At 45.6% G+C, this 17,551-nt stretch overlaps 1 protein-coding gene across 1 annotated transcript in view; it reads right to left on the reverse strand.

The window, feature by feature from the left end:
- Positions 1-17,551, reverse strand: part of si:dkey-21a6.5 (proprotein convertase subtilisin/kexin type 5) — a 64,541-nt gene that overhangs the window by 35,735 nt on the left and 11,255 nt on the right. The window contains exon 2 of the mRNA XM_068029829.1: positions 549-785. Within this exon, the coding sequence (XP_067885930.1) occupies positions 549-785 (237 nt within the window). The remainder of the gene's footprint in view (positions 1-548; positions 786-17,551) is intronic.

Raw genomic sequence — 17,551 nt, forward strand, 5'->3', positions numbered from 1 at the left:
AGTGAGAAGAAATTTTTTTTTTTAAATAAAAGTTACAACCACTTGAATATCCATCACATTTTAATGAATTATAAACATTTTGCTTGGTTAAATTCAGTAATATAATGAGTACATTAGTAAACCTTCATTAACAGCAGGTGCTCATCAAATTCAGAATTATTTGGCAAGTTAGGGCTCCCCCCATCTCAAACCTCCTCAAAGCCATGCTGAAATACAGATCTAATCGAATGGCCTGAGACACTCCTGATCCTATGTTCCTAGATCTGAGGACTCATTTGGCTTATACAAAAATTTCATAGGATTGGGTTTCCATCGTGCTGTTACTTTGCATTTTTGGCCCAAGCAAATTAGGGCGGTGTCCTGGTGCTCCTTAAAAGACACCAGTAGATGCATCATCAGGTGTGATGTACATTGAATGAAGACAGCAGTCAAGATGGAACTGGCTGGAATGTGGTAGAGAATAAAATTCATTCCAAAGAAAAAACATTTTAAATACACTGCTGCTTTAAAATTGAAGCAAAAATTATAGGAATACCAAAGCCACTTGCCATTATTGGTGAAATATCCTGGAGAGCACATAGCACAATTAGTGGTGTTCAACACTGTACAGTTTGGAGATATGGACGTGACTGCCACTGGAAAGAGATTTGATGTGGTGTCGATTCCCTGTCTACTGCTGGTGGTGGTCGTAAGGATATCAATTGTAGAAAGCAAGGTAGTCACCAGTGTAGAACCAAGTGGAACTGTAGGAACAGTCACATTGCTGACCTGACCAAGCACCAGACCTAAAAGTAAAAATCACAAGCATGACCAACAGAGTCAATTTAAAAGAGAAACAAATGATGCTATATGTATTCGTAACTTATTCACATTCTAGATACTAGGTTAATATATTGGACGAAGATAGAGACTCAATAAAGAAAGATTCCATTATCCAAGAAGTAATCTTGACAGGGATTTAGTCTCAAAAAGTTGTTCCGAAACAGCAGAGAAGACATCAGGCAAAAGTGAACTCTGGCTTATTACGGTGTAACATTGCAATGGTAGAAAAAGCAAGTAATTGTCACTTTGTTGAGGGCTTTACTACTTAAACATTGAATATGCTCCCATTACCTATTTGCTGTACAATCCTGAAACAAAACAAAAAGGCAGATTGTCTTGTATCTGTAACAAAGTACCATAGAATGGTACAATAAATAGGGGTTCACATCCATGATGTGGCACAGATTCGCAGTCACAGCGAGGCAGACAAATGGAAGCACCAGCCACCTACAGAGCACAGGTAGTAACCACAACACAGAATTCAATTATTAAACTATTACCTTTCTCTCAAAGTTGCAAACTCCATGCTAGAAGGTTGCACAGGGAAGTGCTCTATTACCTCACCCAAATGGTCACTTGCACATTTACTTTGGACTGCACCATTGTAGGAATTATGCATGTGACTCGCATGCAAATTTCATAGGGCAAAGCTGCACTGGCTTGTAAGTGGACAAGAGGTGGCAAGGCAAATACATACAGATCATTAGATATACTGGTCACTAAATAGCATGTGACTACTTGAGGGAAAGCATCGTTGGTTTCCCCAGCCACACTTAAAAAAAAAATCCTCACGATTCCTAGTAATCACCCAATGCTTTCCACTTTACTACACAGCCGCAGACCAGAAAGCATTTAGCATTGATTCAAATTTCGACAGCAAAATGGCAGACAAGCAGAAACGACAACCGCATCCTCACACTGTGGTTTATTTGTCCTTTCAAAAAGCTGCTGAATCACAGCACAAAACAAAATCACGAGTCTAGTCAACAGACTGCATAAACATTGGACCTACAGGGCTGGTGCTTTGTTTTTAAATTGCCATGAAAATCAATAAGAACATCCTGTTAAAGGATGCTTTTATTTGGCAGTAAATAAACCATTGAGGACAGTGAAAAACACCACTAATTAGCAATAAATTTGTCAATCACATCAAGAACAGGCTACAAGGATGGTTGCTGTAATAAGTAGAAAAGGTTGGACCTGCTGCAGGAAGAGTTCCTCTTGCGGTCAAGGTTAAAAAGGAACATAACCCTTCACACGTATTTTTTTTTAAAAAACACTCGTCTTTTGAAATACTTGTATTGCATTATGTGTTTGACATCATTCTTTTTGGCTACACGATTAAAAACTTAACAACTATCGCGTGTTAAATTTCTCTAAGATTACAGTTTGCCCACTAGACTTGGGAAAACAGTCTCAAACTGAAGGTGGTCAGTGCTGAGAAACTAAATTGAGTTGAGTGCAGCTACAAACCTCAAAAGGTTTTGCAAGCCAGGTACAGTTTTTTCCTCCTGCAATCTAGCAATGTAAAGTAGAAATTTAAAAACCAATTATATAGATACATACAATTAGAATTGAATAGAGCCAAGCAAGGACAGTCTGTTGCCTTGAATGATGTATTTCAATTTCACTAAAGGGAGATTCAGGAATTGATTTAATAGAATCAGAGTGATACAGCACAGATGAAGGCCATTCAACCCATTGTGCCCATGGCATCTCTTGGAAGAGTTGTCCGATTAGTCCCATGCCCTTTGCCTACAGGGCTGGAAATTTTCCCTCTAAGTATTTATCCAATTCACTGTTGAAAGTTATTATTAATACCATGAAACCAAATCAAGGTTACGGAGAAACTGAAAAACCTTGGTGTTAATCCTACATTGGATCAGTGCTTTTCCTCACAACAGGGTGTTAATCTCCAGGATTTACTAGGAGCCCATATTAATGAATACTGGATCACCTCAGGGCTACACGTTTGCTTTTCATCCTCTACACAAATGATGATCATCAAAACATGACATAGCGATGCTGAAGTATGTTGATGACGCAGTACTTGTGGGCCTCATCAGGAATAATGAAGTAAACTAGAGGAACTCAGTGGAGAGTTTTGTAAAAATGGTGCGATGACAATTCTCTTAAAGTGAGAAAAAACAAAAATAACTAATTATAGACTTTAGGAAAAAGCCAGTTAATGATATTGTTCCAGTGAAGATTCATGATGTGGACATTGAAATAGTCACCAGCTACAAGCATCTAGGTATCAAAGTAGATAAGTTGAACTGGGGGAAACAGTGTAGAGATGCAGTGGCCAAGGGACACATGCGATTATACTACTTCAAAAAAATTAAAATCCTTTCGAGTAGATCCCACAATCTTGAAACTCTTCTATACAGCTGTAGTTCAGTGCTATTCCTTTTGGATGTCTCTTAAAAATGGAGATTCTTGAAGGCTGGAGAGATTATTAAACCAGGCAGGAAAGAGATTCGGTGAGCAGACCTTTGATGAAATCTGCTCTCAAAGGATTGACAAAAGTAAAAGATTATAAACAGTGAGAATCACCCCTTGACTCAGTGTTACCATTGGATATGTTCGGAGAAAAGGTGACAACTGCTTAGATGTAGGTGAAAATCAGTTCTTGAACTTGTTTGTGCCTTTCTCTGCAAGAACCTTTAACAGGGTTTTGATGAATAGTTGAGGATACACACATGATAGGAGTGATTTTAATGTTTTGGAATTAATATAACTTGATTAATATGTCAAACAAAAAAAAATTATCCTTCGTAATAAATGAAGCAATGTACCCAAAAAAAATCAATTTTTACATACAATAAATTGAATTGAATCTTCCATTACATTAGGCATTGCATTCCAGATCATAACCAGATTTTTAAAAATTCTCATCTCTCCTGTTTCTTTTGTCAATGACCTTAAATCTGTGCCCACTGGCTACCAATCATTCTGCCACCGTAAACAGTTTCTCCTTATTTACTCTTATCAAAACGCTTCCCGATTTTCAACATCTCTATTAAATTTCTCCTTAATCTTCCCTGCTCTACAGGAATCAACCTCGGTTTCTCTAGGCTCTTCACATAATTGAAGTCCTGCATCCCTAGCACCATCCTAGTAAACCTCCTCTGCACCCTCTCTGAAGCCTTGACATTTTGCCTAAAGTCTAGTGCCTAGAATTGGACAAAGTGCACCAGCTGTTTTCTAAAGGTTTGGCATAACTGCTTTTTCTACTCTGCTTCTGTTTACAAAGCAGAAGTATGCTTTTCCCACCCCCTCCCCCTCCCTACAGTCTTCGCAACCTGTCCTGTCACTGTGAACGTTTGTCTACGTACACCCCCAGGTCTTTGTGACCTACACCCACTTTAAAATTGTGCAATTTAGCTCAAGTCACTTCACATTCTTCCTACCAAAATACAACACTTCGCATTCAATTGCATCTGCAACGTGCCTGTCCATTTCAAGAAAATTCTCTTCGATTGCTGCGGATTTCAAGCGACGGACGTCTTCTGCCTGCAGGATTTCCCCAGCAGTGGATACTTCGACGTGACGTTCCGGAACGTGGCGGGGTGCATCAAGTTCCTGAAGGCGTTCAAGGAGAAAGGGGACCGGGCGCCACTGTCGATCCTCACAGCGGAGCCGCTCTTCACGCTTCCGTCACAACGGGACCGGGTGGTGACGATTCACCTCTACAACCCCCATGTTCCGGTGGTGGATGTACTCACCTTTCTCGCCAGGTACATCGAGGTGGCCGGCAGCAGCACTGATGTCAAGGACCCCTTTGGGATTTGGACCAGCAAGCGGCAGGTCAAGGTGACCTTGAAGGTTGATCCCAGTGGAGCCATCATCACCCTTTCATTGCAGCAGCTTTTTCGGGAGCAGAGTGTGAGCGAGTGAGCAGCTGGGAAGGTCAGTTTGAAAGTAAACTTAATTTCCTTTTGTTTTTCGGCGGAGGCCAGGGGGCTGCTGGGTAAGTAAAACACTATATATTTGGGCGGTTTCTGAACCCGAGACACCACACTTGTCGTGTCTCCCACCCGCCCTCCTCCTCTAACCAAAAAAAAAAAGGACTCGGTGGGGTGTTTATAAGGTAAGGCTTTTTCTATTTCTCTGGTTTTATCATGATTGGTAAAAACTTTTCGTTCCTTTTTCATTTAACTAAGTTAAGCTTAAGATTAAAAATGGCAGGAGATCTCAGACCCGTGTCATGCTCCTCTTGCTCAATGTGGGAGCTCAGCGACATGGCTGATGTCCCTGACTCCTTCACGTGCAGGAAGTGTGTCCAACTGCAGCTCTTGTTAGACCGCATGACGGCTCTCGAGCTGCGGATGGACTCACTTTGGAGCATGCGCGATGCTGAGGAGGTCGTGGATAGCACGTTTAGTGAATTGGTCACACCGCAGATTAGGATTGCTGAGGGAGAAAGGGAATGGGTGACCAAAAGGCAGAGAAAGAGCAGGAAGGCAGCGCAGGAGTCCCCTGCAGTCATCTCCCTCCAAAACAAGTATACCGTTTTGGATACTGTTGAGGGAGATGGCTCACCAGGGGAAGGCAGCAGTAGCCAGGTCCATGGCACCGTGGCTGGCTCTGCTGTTCAGAAGGGCGGGAAAAAGAGTGGAAGGGCTATAGTCGTAGGGGATTCGATTGTAAGGGGAGTAGATAGGCGGTTCTGTGGTCGAAAACGAGGCTCCTAAATGGTATGTTGCCTCCCAGGTGCACGGGTCAGGGATGTCTCAGATTGGCTGCAGAACATTCTGAAGGGGGAGAGTGAACAGCCAGTTGTCATTGTGCACATAGGCACCAATGATATAGGTAAAAAACGGGATGAGGTCCTACAAGCAGAGTTTAGGGAGTTAGGAGCCAAGTTAAAAAGCAGGACCTCAGAGGTAGTAATCTCAGGATATCTACCAGTGCCACGTGATAGTCAGAGTAAAAATGAAAGAATAGTCAGGATGAATGCGTGGCTTGAGAGATGGTGCAGGAAGGAGGGGTTCAGATTTTTGGGACCGGTTCTGGGGGAGGTGGGACTATTACAAATTGGACGGTCTACACCTGGGCCGGACTGGAACCAATTGAGGTCAGTTGACAGTAAGGAGGTAGTAACAAAAGCCTGTAAGGAACTAGATAATGAAGTCAGTGTGACTAAGGGGAAGAGCAGGCAGGGAGCAGATGAATATAAAAGGGACTGGTGGTCTGAGGTGCATTTGTTTTAATGCAAGAAGTGTAGTAGGTAAGGCAGATGAACTTAGGGCTTGGATTAGTACCTGGGAGTATGATGTTATTGCTATTACTGAGACTTGGTTGAGGGAAGGGCATGATTGGCAACTAAATAATATCCCAGGATATCGATGCTTCAGGCGGGATAGAGAGGGAGGTAAAAGGGGTGGAGGAGTTGCATTACTGGTCAAAGAGGATATCACAGCTGTGCTGAAGGAGGGCAATATGGAGGACTCGAGCAGTGAGGCAATATGGGCAGAACTCAGAAATAGGAAGGGTGCGGTAACAATGTTGGGGCTGTACTACAGGCCTCCCAACAGCGAGCGTGAGATAGAGGTACAAATATGTAAACAGATTATGGAAAGATGTAGGAGCAACAGGGTGGTGGTGATAGGAGATTTTAATTTTCCCAACATTGACTGGGATTCACTTAGTGTTAGAGGTCTAGATGGAGCAGAATTTGTAAGGAGCATCCAGGAGAGTTTTCTAGAGCAGTATGTAAATAGTCCAACTCGGGAAGGGGCCATACTGGACCTGGTGTTGGGGAATGAGCCCGGCCAGGTGGTTGAAGTTTCAGTAGGGGACTACTTTGGGAATAGTGATCACAATTCCGTAAGCTTTAAAATACTCATGGACAAAGACGAGAGTGGTCCTAAAGGAAGAGTGCTAAATTGGGGGAAGGCCAACTATACCAAAATTCGGCAGGAGCTGGGGAATGTAGATTGGGAGCAGCTGTTTGAAGGTAAATCCACATGTGATATGTGGGAGGCTTTTAAAGAGAGGTTGATTAGCGTGCAGGAGAGACATGTTCCTGTGAAAATGAGGGATAGAAATGGCAAGATTAGGGAACCATGGATGACAGGTGAAATTGAGAGACTAGCTAAGAGGAAAAAGGAAGCATACATAAGGTCTAGGCGGCTGAAGAAAGACAAAGCTTTGAAAGAATATCGGCAATGTAGGACCAATCTGAAACGAGGAATTAAGAGGGCTAAAAGGGGTCATGAAATATCTTTAGCAAACAGGGTTAAAGAAAATCCCAAAGCCTTTTATTCATATATAAGGAGCAAGAGGGTAACTGGAGAAAGGATTGGCCCACTCAAGGACAAAAGGAGGAATGTTATGCTTGGACTCAGAGAAAATGGGTGAGATTCTAAACGAGTACTTTGCATCGGTATTCACCGAGGAGAGGGACATGACGGATGTTGAGGTTAGGAACAGATGTTTGATTACTCTAGGTCAAGTCGGCATAAGGAGGGAGGAAGTGTTGGGTATTCTAAAAGGGCATTAAGGAGGACAAGTCCCCAGGTCCAGATGGGATCTATCCCAGGTTACTGAGGGAAGTGAGAGAGGAAATAGCTGGGGCCTTAACAGATATCTTTGCAGCATCCTTAAACACGGGTGAGGTCCCGGAGGACTGGAGAATTGCTAATGTTGTCCCCTTGTTTAAGAAGGGTAGCAGGGATAATCCAGGCAATTATAGACTGTTGAGCCTGACGTCAGTGGTAGGGAAGCTGCTGGAGAAGATACTGAGGGATAGGATCTATTCCCATTTGGAAGAAAATGGGCTTATCAGTGATCGGCAACATGGTTTTGTGCAGGGAAGGTCATGTCTTACCAACTTAATAGAATTCTCTGAGGAAGTGACAAAGTTGATTGATGAGGGAAGGGCTGTCGATGTCATATACATGGACTTCAGTAAGGCGTTTGATAAGGTTCCCCATGGCAGGCTGATGGAGAAAATGAAGGCTTGGGGTCCAAGGTGTACTAGCTAGATGGATAAAGAACTGGCTGGGCAACAGGAGACAGAGAGTAGCAGTAGAAGGGAGTTTCTCAAAATGTAGACATGTGACCAGTGGTGTTCCACAGGGATCCGTGCTGGGACCACTGTTGTTTGTGATATACATTAATGATTTGGAGGAAAGTATAGGTGGACTGATTAGCCAATTTGCAGACGACACTAAGATTGGTGGAGTAGTAGATAGTGAAGGGGACTGTCAGAGAATACAGCAGAATATAGATAGATTGGAGAGTTGGGCAGAGAAATGGCAGATGGAGTTCAATCAGGGCAAATGCGAGGTGATGCATTTTGGAAGATCCAATTCAAGAGTGAACTATACAGTAAATGGAAAAGTCCTGGGGAAAATTGATGTCCAGAGAGATTTGGGTGTTCAGGTCCACTGTTCCCTGAAGGTGGCAACGCAGGTAAATAGAGTGGTCAAGAAGGCATACGGCATGCTTTTCTTCATCGGACAGGGTATTGAGTACAAGAGTTGGCAGGTCATGTTACAGTTGTATAGGACTTTGGTTCGGCCACATTTGGAATACTGCGTACAGTTCTGGTCGCCACGTTATCAAAAGGATGTGGATGCTTTGGAGAGGGTGCAGAGGAGGTTCACCAGGATGTTGCCTGGTATGGAGGGCGCTAGCTATGAAGAGAGTTTGAGTAGATTAGGATTATTTTTATTAGAAAGACGGAGGTTGAGGGGGGACCTGATTGAGGTGTACAAAATCATGAGAGGTATAGACAGGGTGGATAGCAAGAGGCTTTTCCCCCAGAGTGGGGGATTCAATTACTAGGGGTCACGAGTTCAAAGTGAAAGGGGAAAAGTTTAGGGGGGATATGCGTGGAAAGTTCTTTACGCAGAGGGTGGTGGGTGCCTGGAACGCGTTGCCAGCGGAGGTGGTAGATGCGGGCACGATGGAGTCTTTTAAGATGTATCTAGACAGATACATGAATGGGCAGGAAGAAAAGAGATACAGAACCTTAGAAAATAGGCGACATGTTTAGAGAGAGGATCTGGATCGGCGCAGGCTTGGAGGGCCGAAGGGCCTGTTCCTGTGCTGTAATTATCTTTGTTCTTTGTTCTCCCTCCAGCTTCACTATCGGGGGAAGTCGCGGCTTCTTGGTCTACGCTGGGCAGCCCAGAGTTTGCCGCACCTGTGGCAAATCTGGTCACGGGGCAGCAAACTGCAGCACAGTTGTTTGCAAGAACTGCAAGGAGGAAGGCCATCAGACCAAGGACTGTAAGCAGACCAAGTGTTGCAACTTGTGCGGTGCGGCAGGCCATCTCTACAAAAACTGCCCCAAACGCTGCCTCAGTTATGCTCAGGCGGCAAGGTCCAAGGAAAGGCCAGGAGAAGGTTCGTCGAAGGTGTCCGGTGTTCGAAAGGAAACCAGCAACCTTCTCCGCAGTGAGGAACTTCAACCTGAGAAGGAGAAGGAAGGGGAGGCAGCTGGAACCAGCAGCCCAGCACCTACCCTGCGCTCGGAAACCCCTCCTCCACAGACAGAATCAATCAATGGAGGAGGAGGCAGCAGATGGACAAACAGGTCAGTGGCAAGTGGTCCAGAGGAAAACCACAAAGAAAAAACATCCCAAAGCGGAACAGGCCACCACCCAAACCAGTGGTAAGAGGAGGCTATCTTCTGAATCAGACTGCAATAACTCTTCACTGGACGGGGGAATGCTGGAACGACAGCCCCTTCAAAAGAGGCGGCAGAACTCCAAGGAGATGTAAGTTAAATCCTCTGGCCTGGGTATTCTGCTGTGCGGAGGTAACTTCACCATCTCCGAAATTGAGGTGGTGGGCGGTTGCCTCCTCGTAGCAGACGTGATGCACAACGCTCCGCTCCGGTTGATCAACGTGTACGCCCCGGTAAAACGCAGCGTGCGGCTGACCGTCTTCCTGCAGCTCCCACTGCTGCTGGCGACGTCCAGGCCGGTCATCCTAGGCGGTGACTTCAACTGCATCATCGATGCGGCTGGACAATCCAGCAGTGACTATAGCAAACTGGACGCTACGTCCAGATTCCTAATAGAAACAGTTAAAGATGCCAAACTGCGCGACGTCTTCAGCAAACCTGCAGACGGAACGCAGCGCAGATACACATGGTCAAGATCGGACGGGTCTGCCCGTTCCAGGATTGACTTCCTGTTTGTGTCCCGTGCTGTCACGGTCGGATCCACCTACGTCAAGCCGGTGTTCTTCTCCGACCACTGCCTCTTACTGGCCGACTGTCACTTACAGGATGACCAGCAGGTTGGCAGAGGGACGTGGAAGCTCAATGCTACTCTGCTGACCCCAGAAAACGTTGAGGAACTGAAAAAGGGATTACAAAGGTTGGAGGACCGTGAAACCCCTCTTTGAGTCTCCAGTTCACTGGTGACACACACACAGACACACACACAGACAGAGAGAGAGACAAAGGGAAATGTCCCGACTCCAGACAAGTATGCAAAATCTGCTCCGGTTGCAGTCAATGGGGATCGAGGTCAAGGAGGACCTCCAAGAGGTGAAGAGCCAGCAGGCCTCGCTCTTTGCCAAGGAGGCCTCCAAGATAATCTTCCGGTCCATCGAGCAGGATGAGACGTGCTCGCATTACTTCTTCCAAAAGGTACACAGAGAGAGCTCTGTTATCAGCAGCCTGAAGGAAGATGGCTCGGTAACGTCTTCGCAGTCCGACATACTAAGGATCAGCAAATCCTTTTATGCTGAGCTGTACAACGCGAAGCCCACGACAGCAGAGCCTCCCAGTCCTTCCTGTCATCTATCAGAGGTCTTAGATGACAGCAGGAGGGAGACACTGGACAAGCTGCTAACTCTGGACGAGCTGACAAAGGCCGTCGAGTCCTTCGAGACAAGTCAAACTCCCGGAAGCGACGGCTTACCGGTCGAGTTGTACTCGGCCCTGTGGGAGTGGATCGGCCCGGACCTGCTGGATGTATACGAGAGTATGCTCCTGGCCGGCAGCATGTCAGAATCCATGAGAAAAGGCATCATCACCCTCATTTACAAGCGGAAGGGGGAAGAGGACAGAAATCAGAAATTGGTGGCCCATCTCACTGCTTAATGTTGACTACAAGATTCTGTCCAAAGTCATAGCCAGTCGAGTCAAATCTGCTCTGGAGTTGGTGATCCACCCTGATCAGACCTGTACTGTACCCGGCAGAAAGATCTGATAGTCTCGCACTACTCAGGGATACAATCGCCTACGTACGGGACAGGAGGGTGGACACCTGCCTCATCAGCCTCAACCAGGAAAAGGCTTTTGACAGGATATCGCACACCTACATGATGGACGTGCTTTCCAAAATGGGGTTTGGGGAGGGAATCTGCAATTGGACCCAACTGTTCTACACAAACATCAGTAGCGCAGTCTCAATCAATGGGTGGGAATTGGAAAGTTTCCCAATCAAATCTGGAGTCAGACAGGGCTGTCCTCTCCCCGGTCTTGTTTGTTTGCTGTATTGAATCTTTTGCTGAGTCTATTAGGAAGGATGCGAGCATAAGAGGGGTGACAATCCCAGGCACTCAGGTTAAAACCTCCCTGTACATGGATGACGTTGCCGTCTTCTGCTCGGATCCGCTGTCCGTGCGCAGACTGATGAGCATCTGCGACCAGTTCGAACTGGCCTCGGGAGCCAAAGTTAACCACGGCAAGAGCGAGGCTATGTTCTTTGGGAATTGGGCTGACCGATCCTTTGGCCCCTTCACCGTCAGGTCAGATTACCTGAAGGTGCTGAGGATATGGTTCGGAAGGGCTGGGGCGTGCACCAAAACCTGGGAGGAGCGAGTAGCCAAGGTACAACAAAAGTGGAGCATGTGGGGTCAGCGATCTCTCTCCATGGTGGGTAAGAACCTGGTCATCGGGTGCGAGGCGCTCACATTGTTGCTGTACGTGGCGCAGGTCTGGCCCATACCCCACTCCTGCGCTATGGCAGTCACCAGAGCCATTTTCCGCTTCATCTGGGGATCTAAAATGGACTGGGTCTGGAGGGACACGATGTTCAAATCTCTGGACAAGGGCGGGAAAAATGTACCCAACATGGCCCTCATCCTGATGACCACCTTCGTGTGCGGCTGCATCAAGCTGTGTGTAGATCTCCAGTACGCAAACTCCAAGTGTCACTACGTGCTGAGGTTCTATCTGTCCCTGGTGTTGCGAAGGATGGGCCTGGTCACATTGTCACAGAACGCTCCATGCAGTTGGACCGTGCCGTACCACCTATCCTTCGCGGAGCAGTTTCTGTGGGAAAACACCTTTGACCACTGGTCCATCAGGCAGTGGCCTGCACGGAATGTCCTCAAGGCCCTACGGGAAAAGGAGAAGGGGGATCCTGTCGGATGGTTCCCCGAGCAGACCGCCAAAGTCATTTGGTGGAATGCCTCATCATCAGAACTTTCAAACAAGCACCAAGACGTAGCTTGGCTGGTGGTGAGAAGGGCCCTCCCCGTCAGATCCTTCCTGCACGCCCGAAGTCTCGCCCCCTCTGCACAATGCCCCCGTGGTGGCTGTGGTGGGAAAGAGACGGTTGCCCACCTCCTCCTGGAATGTGTCTTTGCAAAGCAGGTGTGGAAAGAGATGCAGTGGTTTTTGTCGAGGTTCATCCCAAGCAGCTCTGTAACACAGGAGTCTGTGCTCTACGGGCTGTTCCCAGGGACGCACACAGAGACAAACATCAACTGCTGCTGGAGGACTATCAATTTGGTGAAAGACGCCCTTTGGTCTGCACGAAACCTGCTGGTCTTCCAGCGCAAAGAGTTGTCCATGACCGAATGTTGCAGACTGGCACATTCCAAGGTCCAGGACTACGTGCTGAGGGACGCACTAAAGCTTGGGGCAGCCACAGCAAAGGCTCAATGGGGAAAGACCACAGTGTAAGGTCCCCCCACCAAGCTGTACTGAGGGGCTGGATTCATGGGAAACCCCTCGAACTGTATCGGGAAAATTTTGTGTGCTGTAAGTGTATAAATGTATATGGCATGACAATGAAATGGAAGGGTTGTGAGGTAACTCAATTGTATAGAAGGAAACAGATCACTTTTGCATTGTTTGTATTTTTTGACTTGATGCTGTTTTAAACTGTTTGGGAATGTAATTTTTACAGATTTTTATGAATAAAGTATATTTTGGAAAAAAAAAAATGTGCCTGCCCATTTAGGGCACTTGGATTTGATGTCATCTCCAAAAACTTTGGAATTATTCCCTGCATACCCAAGGCCATTAATACATATCAAAAAATAGAGTCATCCCAATACCAATCCTGGCATTTTCCTCCAGTCTGAAAAACAAACTGTCCACTACTTTATGTCCCCAAGTCAATTTCTTATCCAAGCTGCCCCTTTAACTCCATGGGCTTCAATTTTGCTAACAAGTCTATTATTATGTGGTACTAACAACTTTCCCCTTCTCCCAAACTTAATTTGTAGGCCAGGGATTAAGAATAACTAAGTTAGTGACATTACCAACATTATGGATGCTGTCCTTCTTCCCCTTCACAAGAAGTCCAGACAGATTATCCAACACTGGTGCCAACTGAAACAGTTTAATTGTACTTCCTTGGCCCCTTTCACATTCAGTGACAGAATGTATGATATGCCCAATGCAATGTGCACGTGCCTGGGAAAGTACGAGCAGTAATTGGACAGGCTGGTTAATAAATGATAGAACTTCTCAGCCAGTTCAGAAAGTAAGTCACAAGAGGAGGAGGAACTAGGCAAGTCACCAACTTACCCTCCAACCACCACCAATGCTGTCATTACACATTGCTTTTTAAACTTCAGAAGCTGTGCAATGGAGAATCAGTTTTGGGCTAAGAGCCCTTAAATTTATGGGAGCGTTGCATGACCAACTTCTCAAACTCTGGTCAGCATTCAAGAAATCAAACCGGAATTTGTTAATAGTGGAAAAAAATGCCCAGAGTACAGTTGCACAATGTGAAAAAACAAGCACACAGATGATTCGGCAGGTTTATCCAATAAAAGGTTGAGTCACACAGTCCAAGAAGGTTCCAGATTGAATTTCTGCTGTGTTGAATTAGATGGATCCAGAGCAATAGTACAGGAGTGGAAGAGGAGGATTTATCATTAGGCTCAGTACCCACGTTTAGAGTGGAGGAAGGAGGAAAAAAAAAAGTTCACACTTGTGACCTTGCCTTTCTATAGGCAGAAATGGACAGGATGAGGCTAATTACATGAACAGACATTTGGCAAGATACCAAGAGTGTGTGCTTAGTGCCAATGAAACCACACTGCAGCACAGGAGGGGAGAAACTAGCGTAGAATACAAACACAAAGCAGTGTACTTGCCCTCCAAAAATATAGTTTATTTTGTTGTTGGGTGTAAGGGTGGGTGCATGTGAAATTTGCAGCAATGGAATGTAGTTTATCCACTTTGGTAGCAAAAATTATCCACTTTGCTAGCAAAAACAGGAAGGCAGATTATCTGAACAGCTATAAACAGAGGGGAATATGCAGCGAGACCTGGGTGTTCTTGTGCACCAGTCACTGAAGATAAGCATGCAGGTACAACAGGCGGTAAAAAAGGCAAATGGTATGTTGGCTTTCATAGCGAGAGGATTAGAGTACAGGAGCAGGGATGTCTTGCTACAATTATACAGGGCCTTGTTGAGGCCACACCTGGAATAGTGTGCGCAGTTTTGGTCTCCTTATCTGAGGAAGGATGTTCTTGCTATAAAGCGAGTGCAGAGAAGGTTTACCAGACTAATTCCTGGGATGGCGGGACTGACGTATGAGGAGAGATGGAGTTGGTTAGGATTATATTTGCTGGAGTTCAGAAGAGTGAGGGGTGGGGTGAAGATCTCATAGAAACCTATAAAGTTCTAACAGGACTTGACAGGGTAGATGCAGGAAGGATGTTCCCGATGGTGGGGGAGTCCAGAACCAGTGGTCATAGTCTAAGGATACGGGGTAAACCTTTCAGGACTGAGATGAGGAGAAATTTCTTCACCCAGAGAGTGGTGAGCCTGTGGAATTGGCTACAACAGAAAGCAGTTGAGGCCAAAACATTGTATGTTTTCAAGAAGGAGTTAGATATAGCTCTCGGGTCTAAAGAGATCAAAGGGTATGGGGCCAAAGCGGGAACAGGCTACTGAGTTGGATGATCGGCCATGATCATAATGAATGGTGGAGCAGGCTCGAAGGGCCGAACGGCCTACTCCTGCTCCTATTTTCTATGTTTCTATAGTGCTTGAGCACAATCCAAGCAGAAATTCGAGTGCAGGCTCATTTTTATCCGTGTCATCCTTTGATAAATTAAAGCTTTGTTTGCTTGTTCCAGTGGTTCATCTCCAGGTAATTTGTAAATTCCTTGCAAATATTAGGACTTGCCAAGATACTAAATGCAACAAAATCTTGTTCCATTGTGGGATTTGAAAATATTGAATTTGTTGCAACTGTACTGAGAATATAATTCAGAGGACAGCCACCAAGCCAAATAATGGCAATATCTCGAATATATTTAATATGCTTCCTATAAAAGCAAGTTGTTAATAGAAGTATTTAAAAAGCTTTTACACAGTGGCTAACTTATCCTGAGTCCTTAGGAAATAAAACAGACTAAAAGACATGAAATGATTCAGCAGGATTAATGTGCCATTTCACAAGGTAAAATCCATCTTGCAAGTTATTTCAAAATGATATAATTTCCATGATACAAATTATAGCGATAACTCAGCTATCTGGTGGAATCTAAATTCTGTGGTTTAAACAGGAACCATGTTCAAAATTGTACCATGAATTTCTGTTTAAAAAAAAATTGCAGCCAAAAGTCCTTCCAATTATCAAGCAGTGTAAAAAAGATGCATTGCAATTTGGGTATTTGAACTCCTGTGGATTGAGATTCTACAGTCCCAATTTTAACTTGGGGCACATGCAGGGAGAACAGGGTGTGGGGCTTTAAGGGAATCCTCCGAGTTGAGTTAAATGTATGACCAGGGAGTCGTTTGAATTTGACAGAACTCTCACCCAAAACCAGCTTAAGGGTTACTGCTGCATGGAGGTGGGGGGCAGAATGTCTTAAAAGAAGCTGTTGGTGGTAGAGAGGGGGAAGGCTGAGGCTTCCAAGGGCAACAGTCCTGCTCCTCCAGGAATAGTTAGCAATAGTTTAAAAATGAGTGACTTAGCTTAACCTCTTCTGGCCATTCTGCTGCCTCCCGCCAGGTTTCACTGGTAGATTTAAGTACCACATGGCCCTTCCGTTTTCCAGAGTTAACTAGAGTCGTATCAATAGCATTATCAGACCAACAACTTTAGCGTACTAAATAGACCCCTGCCCACATAGAGCAGTCGGCCCTCACATGCCCAAAACATTCTTAAAACGCTCCAGGAATACAGTGCAAGCTCACAACCGCCATTTTTAAAGACTCGCCCAACTTGTTCGTGCCAGGCAGGCTGGGTTACAACCATGGCTTTTTTTCCCCCAATTTATTCAAGTATTTGGCTATGTCACCCTGTTCCAATGCATTTTCTACCTGAAAATAAAGTTAATTAGTTTTTCCAACTGCAAAACCTCCTGACAAAAATTGTATATTCTGGCTTTCAAAAGGAGACAGGCGGAGGATGTGATGCACATCCCATACATCTCCAGTGCACTGGGGAACATAATTAGTCCTATGGCATGCTGTGACACTGTATTGTTCAATAAAAAAGTGCTTTGTTTCTTAGGTTGTCTTCTAAATGAGAGTCGATATTTCAAAGAGTTTTTAGGAACAAGGACACTTTTTGATCTGGCGGTTAGTTATGGTTTTGAACAAGCCCCAACAGACGAATTACACAGACTGTAATTTCAAGAGACCAGTAGGGATCAAATGGCTATTACCTTAGAGAAATGTCAAACCGTCAGAGCTCTTCAAAGAAAGCTGATTAAAAGGACTTTGACTAGTTTCTATGTTTTAAGCATTTTGTAAAATAAAGTGATTCCTGACAACGCAGCTGCCTGCTGATATCAGTGCGCTCCAAGCTGTACACATGCGCAGTCTCTTGCTCTCAGATGCTGCGCATGCACAGCACATGTCTTGCCTTGCCAGGCCTAACTGGCGCATGTACAGGAAAACACTTTCTCCCCCACCCCACACTACTTCCCACCCAGCCACTGACTTTAGGCTGCTCACTCCCTGCGCACCACACCCCCCAACCCCGCTCTCTTCCTGCTACCCCTCCAGACACTAGCTCTGGGCCATGCCACTTCCCTCCTCTTGGCCACTCACTCCTACGTTCAATCGTTCCTCACCGCGCTGCCCGAAGAAGCAAGGCGGACTGCGAGGGGCAATGTAGGAACGAGGGGCTCAGAGGAGGAAAGCAGCGCAGCCTAGAGCTGGCGTCTGGAGGGATTGGGGTGGGGTTTGCAGTGGGGGAAGCCGGGAGAGCGCAGCCAGAAAGCGGGATGGCACTGAAACCTCAGAATTACAGAGGGTGTGTAGCACTGGCAGAGGTGCTGTCCTTCTGATGAGACATTGAAGGTTTTCAGAGTATCGAACACGTCCATTGTATGCTGCCATGGGTTGAAGTTGTTTAATTGGCAATAAATTGAGCAGCACCATCTTTAATCCTGGCAACTGCCTGAACGTTGCAGATAGTGATGTTTCAGTGGAAGAAGCTGCACTCGCACATGTGCTAATACTGCGCCACCTGGTGGTTGCGTTGTCCGCAAACACAGCTTTTGTAAAAAGCTTCGAAGCTGCTGTGTTAATTGGACTGACTTTAAACT

Source organism: Heterodontus francisci, chromosome 1 (assembly GCF_036365525.1).
Source record: "Heterodontus francisci isolate sHetFra1 chromosome 1, sHetFra1.hap1, whole genome shotgun sequence".
Classification (NCBI taxonomy): Eukaryota; Metazoa; Chordata; class Chondrichthyes; order Heterodontiformes; family Heterodontidae; genus Heterodontus; species Heterodontus francisci.